General features: G+C 33.7%; 1 protein-coding gene across 4 annotated transcripts in view; it reads right to left on the bottom strand.

Annotated features, from left to right (window-relative positions):
• The window catches only part of STPG2 (sperm tail PG-rich repeat containing 2), a 618205-nt gene that overhangs the window by 76049 nt on the left and 523865 nt on the right, over positions 1-18291 (bottom strand). Inside the window, exons 14-15 of one of the 4 annotated variants that reach the window (XM_042935853.1) lie at positions 4493-4519; positions 3826-3974 (exon numbers count right to left, since the gene is read on the bottom strand). The exons of 2 other annotated variants lie outside the window; for them this stretch is intronic. In XM_042935853.1, coding sequence (XP_042791787.1) covers positions 3826-3974; positions 4493-4519 — 176 coding nt within the window. The remainder of the gene's footprint in view (positions 1-3825; positions 3975-4492; positions 4520-18291) is intronic. One more of the 4 variants, XM_042935852.1, reaches the window with a different exon arrangement.

Raw genomic sequence — 18291 nt, 5'->3', positions numbered from 1 at the left:
GTTAAAGTGTATATTCGATATATATTATACCTGCAGTTGTTTGGATATTATGTTATAATAATAGTGAATTTAACCCAACTGAGAAAACAGGAAAGAAATGGCAACCAAATAAGCCATTCAAAATTTCAAAATATAATTTAATACACTAATTTTTTCATTGATTAATATTCTTGGATTAAGATTTTTTATAATTAAACGATTACAAAATGTACTTGCAACACAGAAGAGACTATACCAGATTTCATCTCAGAAGAAATATCAATTCTTTCACTAAGTCTTACGTACGTGAGGCTACACGCAACAAAAATATTTCATGTTCATTTCCATGATGACCAAGAACAGTGAACAGAATGTGGCTTGGTTGATCTAGGGTAAACCTGTGAAGTTCAGCACTTTGTTCTGGTGACATCACTCCTGCTATTGAACGTTCAGATGGCAATTCTTTCCCCACTTTCAATCATCTAACAGACTTCTGTTATCTAGCTTGTTCCCCTTCACCCAAACCTGAGTGGAGTTGATAGAAGCTCTTTGCATATGGTAACTCACTCATTTCTCTTTAGTGTTAGTGTACTAGTTCAGCCAAGCATTAAGTTTCTCTATAATTGTGAAATAAAACTGTTTTTTTCCTGAAAGTTAATTAAAGAAGGGTGCCTCCAAATGACACTATACTGATTGAAATGCAGAATAATTCCGAATGGAAATATAATGTCATGTTTTGAGGTTGCCTGGTGGGAATGATAGGCGTATATAAACAGAAAAGATAGACTGTCTTTTGTTTCTCTGTAATGGTAATGTTGAATAAGGAGCTGGTCTGATTTTATCTTCTGGAGGTTTATGTCACAAAAAGTTTGGGATGTGGGTGGGCATATCTGGGATACTAAAATATTTCTGAAGTACTTATTTTTGTGTGACACCATGTAAATATAAATAGTTTGTAATATGACAATAATAATCTTCAAAGAAATAGATTTGCAAGTAAGTTTAATAGGGAAATACATTCCCTTAAAAAATAATATGAACTTTTGAGTAGGATATTGAATAAATGTGTCAAGATATATGATATCTAATATATCTTTTCAGTTATAAATATTCATAAAAGATATAGGATTTCTGGACTTGTTTTAGAGGTAAAAGGGACAGAAGGCAAACTATAGTAAAGGAAGAATTTTCAGATATGGCAGAGTAACTTGTTCTCAGAGCAAGTCTCTTAGAAAAATTAGAGAATTTACTTGTTTCTTTATATAAGAGAATGGAGAGCTACACAGACAACCTCAGGTCTTGTAAGGCTCAGAAACCTGGTGAGAAGGGTGAGCAGGGAATAGCATTGGAGGACATTCCCTCACATTCCCTTGGAGGAATTTAGTTTTTAGGCAGCACAGAAGACAACCACAAACTGGATAGAGATCGAAACTGAGGGGCGCCTGGGCGGCTCAGTCGGTTGGGCGTCCGACTTCGGCTCAGGTCATGATCTCGCACTCCGTGAGTTCAAGCCCCACGTTGGGCTCTGTGCTGACAGCTCAGAGCCTGGAGCCTGTTTCAGATTCGGTGTCTCCCTTTCTCTCTGCCCCTCCCTTGCTCACACTCTGTCTCTCTCTCAAAAATAAAATAAAAACATTAAAATAAAATTTTTAAAGAAATCTAAACTGAGATTTTTGTCTTTCTTAGGTTCTATAGAAACGAGGTGGGGGCAGGAAAACCTAGGGACATTAGAAATAATCTTTTAAAATGCATAAGGAAAATTTGAAAAAGCAGCCAGATAAATAAAAGGCACATTATTTTCAAAGGGAAAACATTTCATCAGAAACCATAGAAGGCATTATACAATGCAATGACATTTTTAAAGTGCCAAAAGAATGTGTGAACCTCTAATTCTTCACCCAGTAAAAATATTCTTCAAAAATGAGGATGAAATAAAAATGTTTCCAAACAAACAAAAAAGGAGAGAACTCATCAACAGTAAACCTGCATGAACACACATATGAAAAGAAATTCATTAGAAAGAATAATGATCCCAAAGAGGAGCACAGAAATGCAAGAAGGAAGAAAGAGCAATGGAACAGATAAGTATATGGGTAAATCTAAATAAATATGACCTGAGAAATGACAATAACAACCTCTTATGGGCTCAAACAACTAGATACAGAATTGGAAATTATGACATTGTGGCACAAAAGTCAAGGCAATAGTTTCAAATGACATGAAATAGCTTTCATATCTTTGCATTTTAAAGAAGTACTACATATTAATAACTAATGATGACAATGAGTAGTTAATGGGCTATTGCTCCCTGTCATAACAAAATGTGTAATAGAAGTGAAAGTATAATGTGTGAAGTGGAATTGAAAATAAAACATTATTGTAGACATTGTTTTCCAATATATTTGTTGACGAAATCACTACTCCAAAATATGGATATCCTAGACTAGCACTGTCCAATAGAAATATAATATGAGCCTATGACCATATTAAAATGTAAAAATAAACAGATGAAAATAATCATAATGGTATATTTTATTTAACCCAGTATACCTGAAATACCTGTATTAAATGTATTACATTTTAAAAAATATTATTAACCAGATATTTTATACCCTTTTTTTTTTTTTTGGTCAAACTAAGTCTTCAAAATCTGGTGTGCCTTTTATTTTTTTTATTTTTTTTCCAACGTTTTTTATTTATTTTTGGGACAGAGAGAGACAGAGCATGAACAGGGGAGGGGCAGAGAGAGAGGGAGACACAGAATCGGAAACAGGCTCCAGGCTCCGAGCCATCAGCCCAGAGCCTGACGCGGGGCTCGAACTCACGGACCGCGAGATCGTGACCTGGCTGAAGTCGGACGCTTAACCGACTGCGCCACCCAGGCGCCCCATGGTGTGCCTTTTAGACTTAAAGCATATATCAACTTGAAACAGCCATATTATAAATGCTCAATAGTCACATGTGACTAGTGGCTAACATTATGCACGGCAGAAGTCTAGGCTGAAAGAATAGACTCTGATGGCATCTAGATAAATTTGATCTACTGCTCCAACAAGTAGTCTAACAATATATCAGATATTAAACTCTACACTTTATTATTTTAATAAGTACTTTTTTGTTTATAATTCCCTAGAAATTAATATAATCTCAGTATGTTCCTGAAATACAATGCCATTTTGTGGTGTGGATACTGAAATAAAAAGCAGTCTTTGTCTGGAATATAATAACATCAAATTATTCAAGCCCAGGCCTACTTTACACACACACACACACACACACACACACACACACACATGCAAACACTGAAAAGTCTAAACCACTGTTGGTCATTACCATACACTCTGTGTTTAACCCATATCTATTAACTATTTACATAAGAATATTCTTAGTCCAAGCTTGCTTGATTATACAATTTGTTTGAAAAAGCCAAAATGTTTCACCGAGCTGTGATCTCACAATAAGTGAGTAGAATATGGCATTATTTTTTAGATCTCTTTGTTTTAAAAGATAGGTTAATTTAACAAAGGCTGTCAACTTCACCTTATTAAGGTAACTCTTCTACCTTAGCATTAAAGACAAATGAAGAGTAGACTTCTAAAAAGGAAAATATAATGGCTATTTTTGACCAGTCAACACTTACTTCTAGCAGCATACAGAGTGGCCCTTACTAAATATGTTAATTACTCTCTGTAGTTATAAACATAACCAATCTCTAGAACAGGGATACAAATGCATTGCTTTGAAGATTAAAAAAAAATATTTGTCTCAGAGATTCCATATGACAGTTAACTTACGGACTGTAAAAATGTGGCAACCCTATGATTCAGTGAGAACCAGCACACTTACCATTTAAAAGATTTTACTTTGCTTCCTGCGTGTTTTTGTTTGGGTTTTTGTCCTGTAGTAAAAGTGTTCTCTCTCTTGACCAAGGAAGGATTTGGTAGAGTGACATTGAATGTCCTCTTCAGAACAGAATGTCTTAAAAATGGACTGAGCTATTCAAACAAAAGAATAGCGTATTTTAATTATATCATTTATAAACTTTGAAAAATTATTTTTATAACTCTATAAGGAACTCATTAATGTAAATAACTTACAATTTATCAATACCACTCATTAATATCATACACATTTAGATTCCTAGGGTTAATATCTATAAATGTGCTTTAAAGTAAAAAATAATTACCAGTCATCAGGTTAACTAAAGCATGTTTAATAGTTTTGCCAAATGGTATACATATTTGAGAGAGACAAATATCTTTTGTGAAACTTTGAACATGCTTTTAAAATAAATATATAGCTTTTTGTATATATTAATATCAAATAATCTTTATTCTCAAAATAAATTTTGCTACCAATGAAGGTAGATACTGACTTTTCAGATGTTCCTTCTCTTAACATTTATCATTTCAACAAATATTGATTAAATATATATAACCTGCCCAAAATTATATTTGGTACTATGAACATGCAGTAACGGGATAAAGTCTATTTACATTCACCATTCACTTACCAATGAAAACATTGAGCAGGCAAAAATCTAAAAATCAAAAAAAAAAGAATCAAGAAATAGTGTCTGATTTTCATTTGTTGTAAGGGGTGTCTACTAAATCTCTTGCAAAAAGATCACTAAAAACAAAATTATAGAATATTCATTCAACTCATATTCATTGAGGTGCTTCCTATAAAGTAGGTACGAGTCCTAACATAGTGCTATGGACACTTAACTTTTGTTTGTTCTCATGCCCCTCTCTCCAAGAACACAGTACAATAGGATACATAAAGAATTTGGGAATTTAGATGAGTAGTTAAGTACAAATTGTTGAGAATACTGCATTCTCAGATTTATAGTTTTCATTGTCTGCATGTGATAGGATGAGAGTTACAAGTTTAGAGTCAGCTTCATGTAGAAGGATAATTAATAGAACTCAGTGCATTTTTGAACTTGGACACTTCAAATGTCTGTGACCTTTGGAAGGTTATTCCCCTTCTCTGAACTTTAGTTTCCTCATTTTCAAATGGAGTTAATGTCATCTACCCAATACCTACTTCCTGGGTATATTAATTGAATTAAAGTATGTAAAGTAATCTTTGTTCTAGAGAAGCAATACACTTAGTGGTTAAAAGCATGGGCTTTTGGTTGTAATCCCATCCTTGCTATCTGCTTTCTGCGTGTCCTTAAGTAACTTAACCATTCTCCCTGTGCTTTGTTTTGCACATTTAAAAAACAAAGATGATAAAATAGTAACTATTTTGGAGTATTGTTTTGAGAATTAAATTAGTTAATATGGTTTAAATATATCAAGCCTGCCATACTAAAACATCATATATGTTTCAAGTATTATTATTATCATTATCTTGTATAGTGTCTCCCCAAAAGTAAATATTTAAAGCAAGTTACATAAAAATAAATTTTCATTCTTATAGCTAAAGAATTGTGAAATTAGCCCTCAGTCTAGTAGTGGTCTGAAAAAACACTGAAAATTCGCTGGGATATATTATTCCAGCAGGACAAAATTAAAAGGAAGATCATTTTCATGATCAGAAAACAGAGAACAGAGTCTGGCAACCCCACACCTTGTTGTCAGAAAATATAAATTTTTCATACATATCCTCTTTTAAATGCATTAGTAAACAGAAATATATTTATACATTTCCAATAAATATAAAGCAGCATACGGAAAATAACATTAATTTGAATAATAACATAAGGGAAAAGTGCTAGTATTTATTTATTACATAAAACAATAAATACATTTCAGAAAAAATGTAATAAAATTAGAACTAAATAAAGCTGAGTTTATTTTTTTATTTTTTTATTTAAATACTTTTTTAAAACGTTTATTTATTTTTGAGACAGAGAGAGACAGGGCATGAGCAGGGGAGGGTCAGAGAGAGAGAGAGGGAGACACAGAATCGGAAACAGGCTCCAGGCTCTGAGCTGTCAGCACAGAGCCCGACGCGGGGCTTGAACTCACGAACCGCGAGATCATGACCTGAGCTGAAGTCAGACGCTCAACCGACTGAGCCACCCAGGTGCCCCTAAATAAAGCTGAGTTTAAATGTCAATCATTCCAAAATTTTAAAAGAGCATTTTGAAAAAGCTAGTAAATTAAGGAAAATATAAATATTTTAGAAAATAATTCAAAAGAATAACATCAACATTCACAGAATTACAGTCATAACCCAAATGTTTCATAATTTAAAAAAGGAAAACTGGGGAAATTCCACTTATTCCTCCTTTCATTCATTCCACAAGTGAATATCAAGTGGCTACAACATGCCAGGCACTGTACTAGGGTCTAATGATAAAACTGCCAACAAACAAGACAAAATTCCAGGCCTTGTGAAATCTACTGCCAATAATCGAATGATCGAATATATAAATGTAAAATCAAACAGTGATAAGAACTCTCAAGGAAAGCTACCCAGAAACAAATAGGAAGACCTGACTAAGTAAAGGCAATCATAGGCTTCATTAAGGGAGTGATGATAGAATGGAAATCTGAAGGAAGGACAGACCCTAGTTAGTCTACGATGAAGAGGAAGATGGAGTGAGGTAGTCCAGGTTCAGAGACCAACATAAGCAAAGACCTATTGCACATTCTAGACACTGAAAGAAGACTAATGGGCCTTGAGTGGCATAGAGGAAGGGAGGTATCATGTAAGGTGATGGTGTAGAGGTAAGTAGGCCATGTTAAGAATTTTAGTCTTTGTGCTAAAAGTGATGAGAGACCATTGAAGCCTCCTAAAAAGAGGATGAGAGATGATTTTCTGATTTGTTTTTTGGAAAAGTTATTCATTAATATACTTTGCATTAATGTTTTTATTGTACAGATACTGAGTATCATATGTATACTTATCTAAATATTGAAATGATTTTGTATCACTAATTCCAATGAGAATTATTTATTTTTGTTTGTTTTTTTAAATAAGAATTACTCAGCAAGAGGCTTTCAGATTAAATTACCTTCCAGAAGCAGGGAAGACTCTACAAGCCTGATGCTCAGAGAAGAATGGGTTAAAGATGAAAATGACAAGGTTATGTACAAATAGACTATTGAGAGATTATGGCACAAGAGAAGGATCCAGGGTCAAGCCATTAAGAACTCTAAAATTCATTGCAATGTATGGGGAAGGAGCCTATAAAAGATAGAGAAATGGAGCAGGTGGAGAGATTGGAGTAGTTATCAGGGAAGCCAAGAGAAGAATGCACAAGAGAATGTACTGAGATTTCAACCCTGCTGAGAAGTCTAATAATAAGTAGACTGACAGGGGCGCCTGGGTACAGTCGGTTGGGCGTCCAACTTCAGCTCAGGTCATGATCTCACAATTTGTGAGTTTGAGCCCCGTGTTGGGCTCTGTGTTGGCAGCTCAGAGCCTGGAGCCTATTTCGGATTCTATGTCTCCCGCTCTCTCTGCCCCTCCCCCGCTCACGCTCTCTGTCTCTCTCAAAAATAAATAAACACTAAAAATGTTTTAAATAAAAAAAAATAAGTAGACTGACAAATGTTCTTCATATTGAGAGAAAAGAAGCACATTGATTAACTTAGTTGAGGTAAACTAAAGTGGTTATAAGCTAGATTGGAGGAAATTGAGAAGAGGTAACGAAGTACAGCATTAAGGAGAAATTTTTTTTTAAGATATAGCTTCAAAAATAGAAAAGATAAAGAAATAGCTAAAGGTAAATGAAGGTTCTGGAAATATTGGTATATACATATATATATATATACACATATATGTGTGTGTATATATATATATATATATATATATATATATATATATATATTTAGCAGAAGAGATTTGAAAGTATTTAAGAGACAATGGAAATCATCCCATAATTGAGAGTGAAAGGGGATAACGGACGGTGAAATGTTCCAGAAAATACAGCAGCAATAAAATCCATAGCTTAAGATACGTGGTGGAAAAAAAAAAGTTAGAGAGGGAGGGAGCCAAATCACAACAGACTCTTAAAAACTGAGAATAAACTGAGGGTTGATGGGGGGTGGGAGGGAGGGGAGGGTGGGTAATGGGTACTGAGGAAGGCACCTGTTGGAATGAGCACTGGGTGCTGTATGGAAACCAATTTGACAATAAATTTCATATTAAAAAAAAGATACATGGAGGTATTGGTATTAGAAGGAAAAAAGGAGTAATCTTCTATTGTAATAGTTGAAAAGGATTAAAAGATAAATCCAGATGCATATAAATTTATAAATTATATAAAATGTAATTGAGGGAAATTCCATCTGATATCTTTTTGTTTGTTTTTCTCTGTAAGTGGCTTCAAATGTTCCTCTTACTCATATTCTCATGGAAATGACTAAGGAAATATACGATTACAGAAAATCATGTGTTAGTGTTGAAAAACAGGGATAGGACACTTATCTGATGAAAGAATTACTGATATAATAGTGATAGGAATGGACTGAAGGGGACTTTAGAGGGCTGCTGATTTAAGCCTCCTGTCTCCCATCTTCAGCCAAGTTCCAAGAAAAAATACTGACTTCCAGCATTTTGTCATTCTTGATCTAGAAATGAGGAAGTAGTATGGTATCATTGGGAATGAAATACTGGAATCAGTAGTTTTGAAAGGCCCCAAGTTTCAATCCTGGCACAGTACATAGAACAAACTTAGAAATGAGCATGGCCAATTTTATTTCTGACTTTAGAAGTCAGACAAAAGCCAAGATTCTACTATGCCTGCATTTGGGAAGTAGAAGTAGAGTAGAGGTATCAAGCTTTATCTATAGCAGACGAAATAACTGAAACTCTTCCCATGGCTATTCACCCCACTAGTTCTTTCTATACCTTTCCCCAAAGGTTTCTGGACCCCAAAATTGAACGTCCACCTAAAAAATATTTAGAGAGGTGGCATAGCACCAGATATTATAAAATAATATAAATCTATATATTTAAAACAATGTGGCTCAAGCCCAAAAACAGGTGGTAAATTCAGCGGAAAAGTAGCTTGCTAGGCTTAAAATAAACATAGGCATTTAGCATATGGTAAAATTGGCATTTCAAGTCAACAGGAAAAGGATGCACTCAAGGGTTTGGTACTGGAATAATTAGATTTGTAAAAATAAAATGAGTATCAAAAATATGAATATATGAAATATCATATCTTCACATTACGGGCTCGTGCAAATTTAAATGTTTAAATGTTGTTTTTAAAGTAGAGAATTAGAATAAACAGAAGAAAAGACAAGTTATATCAGGCCTAGGATTTTATTTTTAGGAAATTATTCTTATTCTTCATAAATTGGTACCTGAGATGATTTTTTATTGTATTGTTTTATATGAGAATGCTAAAAAGTCTTCAAATTTCTAGCAAGAACTTCTGATAATGTTTTGTAAATTAATTTCAATATAGGAAAAAAATAGAATGCTGCCATGGTCGTTTTATAAAGTTAAATATATGATTCTAAAACATGGCTACTGTTCACTATCAAAAAATATGTGCACTATCCAACATCAATAGTTCCCATAGAGCTACAATAATCAAGATAATGTGATATTGGTGAAAGAACAGATAAAGAGATAGATGGAATGAAATAAAGAGCCCAGAAAAAAATCCACACAAATATAGTCAACTGATCTTTGACAAAGGAGCAAGGACAATACAATGGAGAAAAGATTGCCTTTTCAACAAATGGTGCTGGAACAAGTGGATATCCAAGTGCTCAAAAATAAATCTAAACACAGACTTTACACCCTTCACAAAAAATTAACTAAAAATGGATCATAGACCTAAAGGTAAAATGCAAAAATACAAAATTCCTAGAGGATAACATAGGAAAAAAATCTAGGTGACCTTGAGTTTGGCAATAACTGTTTAGATACAACACCAAAAGCATGACCCATGAAAGAAACACTTGATAAGCAAGCCTGTATTAAAATTAAAAAACAAAAAACAAACAAACAAACAAACAAACAAACAAAAAAACCCTTCTGCTCTGTCAAAGATGCTGTCAAGAAAATGAGAAGACAAACCACAGATTGGGAGGAAATATTTGCAAAAGACGTATGATAAAGAACTATTATCTAAAATATACAAAGAGCTCTTGAGACTGAACGTTCTGATTTAAAAATGGGCGAAAGATCTGAACAGACATCTCAGCAAATAAGATGTACAGATGGTATATAAGCTTGTGAAAGATGTTCAACACCATTTGTCACTAGGGAATTGTAAATTAAAACAAGATGTCATTACATACCTATTCAGATGGCCAAAATTCAAAATACTGATGTCACCAAATGTTGGTAAGGATGTGGTGCAACTGGAACTCACTCGTTGTTGGTCAGAATGTAAAATGGTGTAGCCGCCTTGGGAGAGAGTTCGGTGGTTTTGTACAAAACTAAACATATTCTTACCATACAGTCTACACTCTTTGGTATTTGCCCAAATGAGTTGAAAACTTATGTCTACAAAAGACCTGCACACAGATGTTTAGAGCAGCTTGCTACATAACTCTCAAACCTTGGAGAAAACAAAAATATCCTTCAGTAGGTGAATGAATAAATAAACTGGTACATCTAGCAATGGGATATTATTTGGTGCCAAAAAGAATGAACTATCAAGCCATGAAAAGCCATGAAGGAACCTTAGATGCATACTAGCTGACAGAAGTCGAGCTTAAAAGACTGCATAATGTGTGACTACAACTGTATGAGATTCTGAAAAACAAAACTATGGAGACAGTAACTAGATAACTGGTTACCAGGAGTTAGTGGGAAGTAGGGATGAATAAGTAGAACACAAAGGAATTTTTAGAGCAGTGAAACCATTCTGTGTGATACTGTAATGGTAAATACATGTCATTAACATTTGTCCAAACCCATAGAATTTACAGCATCAAAAGTGAACCTTAATGTGACCTATGAACTTTCGGTGATAATGATGTGTCAGTATAGGTTCGCTAATTGTAATAAATGTATCCTGTGCTGCAGGATGTTGATAGTGAGGGAGGCTGCGGTGGGGCAGGGAGTATATGGGGCCTCTCTGTATTTTCCATGATTTTGCTACGAACAGAACACTGCTCTAAAGAAGTCTATTAAAATATGTGGAGTGATTCCAAAATTCATCTGAAAGAGTAGACAAAAAAGAATAGATTGGTAAATTTTTAATAATAACAATAATAAGCTTGCCTGTTACAAATTAAATAATTCAAATAGCCATAATGATTAAATTAGAGATATACTGGTATGCTGTTTGACAAATGTTTGGATGGAAACTTTTTATTAAACTCAAATGTTGCCATGTCTTATATGTTTCCATTCTAAATTCTAAGTTACCAAACATTTGTACATGTAATTTCATTTCATCTCTTTAATATACATTAAATAAAAAATAAGACATTTATGGTAAATTGTTCAAGAATGGATCTATACATTATTATCACTGAGGATGGTATGAACATAAAATAAATGGTTAAAAATCACTAATACTGCAAATAATTTGCAGAAGGAGAATGATAAACAAGTACATGAAGAGAGACAAATTAGGTCTGGAAAAGACCAAAAAGCTGGACTCTAAATTAAACATTAAATCTTAAACTGTGACATTTGAGAAATGGGGTGATGTTAACAGGAATCTAGAGAGACACAAAATTTAATGGCTCAAATAACCACGTTGAAGAGGTGACAATGATCAAAGAGCTAAACTTCTGCAGTCATTACACTGTTGGGTGAAAGAATGAAGCACGTAATCATATGTTCTTAACTGTGCATAACATCTTCTAATTAACAACTTGCTTTCTTTTGAATCCTATGCAAGCAGAAGTAAGAAGATTGCCATCCTTGCTATATAGAAATGAAAACAGTTATTTAGTATTCCAAGCATTTTCCACCTAAAGATAGAATGAATATGAGATGGCTCTTAAGTGTATTTGATCTGCACTGAAACCATGTTCAGATCATGGCTTTCAGAATACAAAAATATCTGAAACTACTCCTCTGCAGCAGAGTCACCTAATGTCCACTTAGACTTTTATATTCTGTGTTGTATGGTTTGCAAAGCTGATTTAAAATTAATCTGAACTAAAGAACAATTTATATATGCCATTTCCTTGGAATTATGATGAATGTGTTTGAAATTTGAATTACAATTGAGATAAAGTCAATACAATGTTAAAAGCTGTGTTTTCTTTCTCAAACTCATAATGGAATAAAAGTTAAAATGGCTCTATTCTAATTTGTCATGTCCATAGTTTTCATGAAATTATAAATAATATGGTATCTATTCATTATGTAAAGTAAAACACATTTCTTAGGACATTTTAGTCACAAAGAGTCATTAGGGTATTTTTATTCTTATGTTTGGTAGGATAGCAACTGTTGTATTTTTTCTGGGATGCTTAATGTCTTTCCAAGCCACAGTGGGATATTAAAAACACAAAATGCATTACATTGTTTCCTGCCAGAGGGTGATGAGATGACAATGACCTGATAACTTTTGTAATAGTGATTAGAGGTATGCATTTAGAATAAAGAATAAGCAAGTATTGAAATTAAGTCTACTGAATCATAGCTTCGAAAAGGTCAATGTCCTGAAAGACTGAGGAACTAGTATAGATTAAAGGAGACTAAACAAGCATGGTAATTAGAGATAATAGATGATTCTGGATGTAGAAAAATTAGAATAAGGACTGCATTACAGATAATGGTATTGTCACAATGTAAATTTTGCAGGAATTGATCATTGTTTTATTGTTAATATCTTTGTTGTCAGAAGATATGTGCTGAAGTATTTAAAGGTAAAAGATTGTGATAACCGGTTACACAATATGTAACTCCATCATCATCATCATCATCATAATAATATGTAAATATGTATGTATATACATGTGTGAGAGTGAGTATAAGAGAGTGAGAAACAGAGAGAAAGATAAAAAGAGGAAGAGAACAAATGATACAATATGCTAACAATTGATATTTGGAGTTGGAATTTTTTCAAAATAAATGTTGAAACAAAATTCAAACTCAAAACATACTCTGTTTTCTATGACTCCCAGTGTTCAACTGTCCTTTTGCTAATATCCTGGTTATAATGCCACCTCCCCTGCAATCAGGAGTCCTCTGTCCTCTACTCAATCCTACACCATGTGCCTCTTTTTCACAGTATCAGAGCTTTGATGGTGGTTCAGATTTATCTTTCTCCTAGAGATTTGTAAAAACTCTATTATTGGGCTCGTTGGGTCCTCCTAACCTTCAGGTCTATTTGAATTAACTTCATCCAACACCCTTATAAGTACTGGAGAGAAGTTTGTGATTTCTATTGCCTGTTGGTCTTGTTAAATAGCACGGTCCTCTGGTATTTTTTCTCTTCCAAATAATTAGGGAATGAAGATTAAAGAAACACTAATTAAAAAATAAAGCAAGTTTCATTACTAAGTGTATAGGGAGGAATGAGGGGTGGAAAAGAGGAGCAAGAGGGAGAATGACAATGAGACCAAAAAAGAGAGAAGGAGAGTATGAATGACATATATTAACAGTTGATGTATGTAGTCATTCCACATCTTCTGTGGCAAAGCACCTCACGGTCGGGTAACAGGTAACTGAATTACACACTTACCACAGAAAATTAGCTACAGTATTTGTAGAAGGAAGTCTTATTTTCTCCTCTTTTGTCAACCACACTATCACATCTACCCCCTTCCCTGCATCTGTACCTCTGATATCTCCACCTTGAGTAAGAGGAACCCCATTTAGGATTTCCGCATTGCTCCCAAACCCAGTATTTCATAGCCTCTCTCTCTGCTTTTTCTACTTATTAAATTTGATATTATATATTTTATTTTGTACCTTGCTTTATTTCTTATCTAGATTAGTAGAAGTAGTTTTTGTCTGTTTTGTTCTGTAGTACTTACAACTATGCCTGACACGGAAACCTGAGAGGTCTTCTTTTTGTTTGTTTTAAAATTCTGAGGACTTCAGGTCCTCATTCATTTCTGGAAAATTCTCAGGTAAGATTATTTGGGTATCTCTTCTCCATTTTCTTTATTTCCATTTTTCTGGAATTCTTATGAGACATGTGTTTAATCTTCAATATTCTCTATGTGTTTAGGTAAGTGTTTATTAAAGCATGGAGAAAAATGCACAAATAAGTATAATGTAATGTATCTTCAAAAAGTGAACATTGCTGTTTAAAAAGCACCCAGATCAAGAAATAAAACATGCCCAGTCCGCCAGAAGGCTCGTGCATGCCCCTGCCCAGTCACAATTCCCCATATTCACTGCAGAGTCTACAGGTCACAAGTATCCTGACTTCTAAGACCGTTATAAGATCATCTTTGCCTGATTCTAAACTCTACATAAATGGAATCACATAGAGGATCCCCTTCTGTGTCTAGCTTCATTCATTCAGCATTATGCTTAATGCGGTTGGTATGACATTCGTTCTGATTCTCTTTTACATTCCATTTTAAAAATATACCACAATGTATTTTATCCATTCTATTTCTGATGGCCATTTATGAGTTGTTTCCAGATTTTAGCAATTATAAATAATGCTTCTATCCATCAGTGTGCATGTCATTTGGTACACATATGTATGTATTTCTGTTAGTTATATGCCTAGAAGAGTAACTGCTGAATCATAAACTATCTGTACTTTATTTTTACAGAATATACCAAATAGTTTCCAAAGTATATGAGAGGTTCATTTTTTACCACATCTTTTCCAAGATATGATTGTCTTCCCCCCCCCCCAACCTTATACATCTTAATGGGAATGAAGTAGTATAATATTGTGATTTTAATTTGGTTATCACTTATGATGAAATGGAATACTTGTTCATATGTTTATGACCATTTGGATATCCTCTCTTTTTAAAAATGTGCGTGTTTCAGGGAACCTGGGTGGCTCAATGGGTTAAGCGTCCGACTTCAGCTCAGGTCATGATGTCACAGTTCGTGGGTTTGAGCTCCACCTTCAGGCTCTGTGCTGACACCTCAGAGCCTGGAGCCTGCTTCAGGTTCTGTGTCTCCCTCTCAATCTGTTCCTCTCCTATTCCTTCTCTGTCTACATAAAAATGTTAAAAAAAATTAATGTGCCTATTTCAAGTCTTCTCTCCATTTTAAATTGGGTTATCTGCCTCGTTTTCATGGATGTGTAGAATTTCATTTCCAGATGTATGTGTTGCAAGTATCTTCATCCCTCTCTGTGACATACCTTTTCATTCTTTTAGTGATATCCTTCAAAAATAAGTTCTAAATGTTAACGTTATCCAGTTTATCACTTCCCATTATTAGTTAGCATTTGTAAGTCTTGTTAAAGAAGTTTTTGACTAGCTCAAACTCATGAAGATAGTCCTGTATCTTCTTTTCTAGAATCTTTTCTTAGATCTACAGTACATCTGAAATAGACCTCATATGCGATGTAAGACAGCAGTCAAGATTCTTTTTTTTTCCTATATGGGAAACCAGTTGAATGAGCATTGTTTGTCGATAAGACCAACTTTTCCCACTGTACTACATTATCTTAAAGAGAAGTCTATTTGTAAGATATGTCTTCTCTTTCATTTGTCTCTTTATTTTCCATACTACCTTACCTACAATAGCTAGCTACATTCTTATTTCTAATTGTGTTGGCTATCAATTTCCATATACATTTTCAAGTCAGCATGTCAATTTCACACACAAACTGCTGAGATTTTTAATTGGGATTACTTTGACTTTAAAGAGCAATTGGGAGAAAACTAACTCAAAATATTTAGACTTCCACTTTGTAAACATATGTTTCAATTTATTTGATTCATTCCTATTTTTTCTCAATAATTTTTGTAGTTATCTCTTTAGAGATTTTTTATATTTTTTATATACATTTTAAGTTTTTATTTAATGTACCCTATAATTTTTCATGGCACTGAAGTTTCATTTAAAATTTTTGTTTTCTAACCATCTGTTGCTGATATCTATAATATAATTTATTTTTGTTCATTAACTTTGCTAAATTATTTATTTATTAATGTGGCTTATCTATAGATCATTTTGGACTTTTTAAATGCATGTTATCTTCATATGGTTGCAATTTTATTTCTTCTTTCTAATATTTGTACTCTTAATTTCTTTTTTATTCTGTCCCTTATTGTATTGACTAAGAATTCCAATACTAGGTTAAATAGCAGTGGTCTTAACACTGGTTATAAATAAGGAATCAGAACATACCACCCCAAAATATGTCACTTTGGCATATTGATTAGGAATAGCAGATTCAGGAAGGGCTCTCTGCCTTCTCCCTTTTTACCTAAAATCAGGTTATAAATTTCCCATGAGAAAGGTGTCCTCCCTGTACCAGGAAGAGAGGAATATCCTTGTTATCAGTGACAGAAATGAATCTGTAGAAACAAACCTTACTAAAATAACCTTATCTTCCATTAGTTTTCTCAATATATTTCCTAGTCACTTTCCCACAATTTACTGTCCCTAGCCCAAACTCCTTTTTCTTTTGTCTTGTCATATCTTCAAGATTTATCACTCTTTGTTAAAATGATATATAAGAATCCTTTCTTTGCGGTATTCATTTCCTTCCACGAAACTCCCCCACCTATGTCACATAGAAATATTAACATCAAATAAAATGTGTATGCTTTTTGTCTTATTAATCTATCTTTTGTCAGTTTAATTCACAGGCTCCAGCAAGTATATCAGAGGATAGAGGAAAAGTCTCCTTTACTAGAGGAGTAGACCACTTGCGTCATTCTCAATCATGGATAGATAGCTTTCAACAGTTCAGCTGTAAGTATGGCTTTTAAAAAAAATATTCTTTATTGGATTATGGAAGTTTACTTTTATCTCAATGTATTGAGAGTGTTTATGATAAATACACACGAATTGTATCCACTTTTTCTCAGTCTATTAAGATGATCACATATTCTTTCACCTTTTCCTACTTTTAAATGGTAAACTACAATTCTCATATTTTAGTCTTGTTACTCTTGTTTTTCTGGAATATTCTCCATGTTTTCAAAAGTTTTTAAAAATATTTTCCATCCATTCATCTCTTTGAATTGTATTCTGATTCCTCACATTAACTCATTACTCCCTTCGTTCCTCAGTTGTGTCTAACCATTACAATTTTTTATTTAAATGAATTTATGTATATGTGCATATATGAATTCCAGAAATATTATTGATGTTTCATAAACACTTTATTTAAGGGTAATTTTAGGTTTACAGAAAAGTTGCCAAAGATAACACAAACAGTTCCCACATATACCACATCTACTTCTCCCTATCGCTATTATCTTACATTAATATATTTGCTACCATTAATAAACCAATATTGATGCGTTATTATCTACTAAGATCATATTTATTCACTTTTCCTTAATTTTCACCAAATTATACTTTTTCTATTCTAGAATCCCATCTAGACTATCACATTATATTTAGTAGCCATGTCTTTGTGTGACTTCACAGCTCATTCCTCCCTGTCATATTATTCAAGTATGTAGATACATCAGTTTGTTTTTCCATTCACCTATTGAATGACATCTTGGTTTCTTCCACAATTTGGCATTTATGCATAAAGTTGGTTTAAACATTTGTGTGCAGGTTTTTGTGTAGACATTGGTTTCAAATCAGTTGGGTAAACACCTAGGAGCAAGATTTCTGGACTGTATGGTAAGACAAAGTTTAGCTTGGTAAGGAACTGTCAAATTATCTTCCAAAGTAGCTGGACCACTCTGCCTCCCCACCAGGAATAAATTCTGTTCCTGTCCATGTTGCTCCATATCCTCGCCAGCAATTTGCATTGCCAGTTGTTTAAATTTCAGTCATTTTAATAGGTGTATAGTGGTATCTTATTGCTGTCTTGATTTGCATTTCCCTAATTACAAATAATATTGAGCGTATTTTTATATGTTTATTTGCTCTGCCACTGTGCCTGGTATGCATTACTACATAATAGTGGTAATAAATAGTGGATGAATAGAATTATTTCAGAGAATAACTGCAAGGAGTAAATACATTATCACATAGGCATATATTAATAGTCATAAAAGGTCATGTTTACGCCCACTCTATAACTCTATAATAACTATAGCCTTCTCAACACATGCACCCTTAAAAAAAAGTCACCTATATTTTTCTGTGCCTCATTTTTCTTCAACTGTGATAATGTTTTAGAATTGCATCAGGCAAGGTCCTGTCCCTGGTGAGTAGACCTTTCACTGTGGAAAAAGCTCTGGGATTGTTTCGCAATGGTTTCTCCCCTTACTAGATTTCTAAAGGGATCTTTCTAAGATCGTCATAAGAAGACTCAGGTGGTGAAGTAACTGAAGAGGAAGCCCATGAAAGTGTGGCACC

Source organism: Panthera leo, chromosome B1 (assembly GCF_018350215.1).
Source record: "Panthera leo isolate Ple1 chromosome B1, P.leo_Ple1_pat1.1, whole genome shotgun sequence".
NCBI classification, from domain to species: domain Eukaryota; kingdom Metazoa; phylum Chordata; class Mammalia; order Carnivora; family Felidae; genus Panthera; species Panthera leo.
Note: the sequence above shows the minus strand (reverse complement) of the source record. Positions and strands in the feature narration are given on the sequence as shown.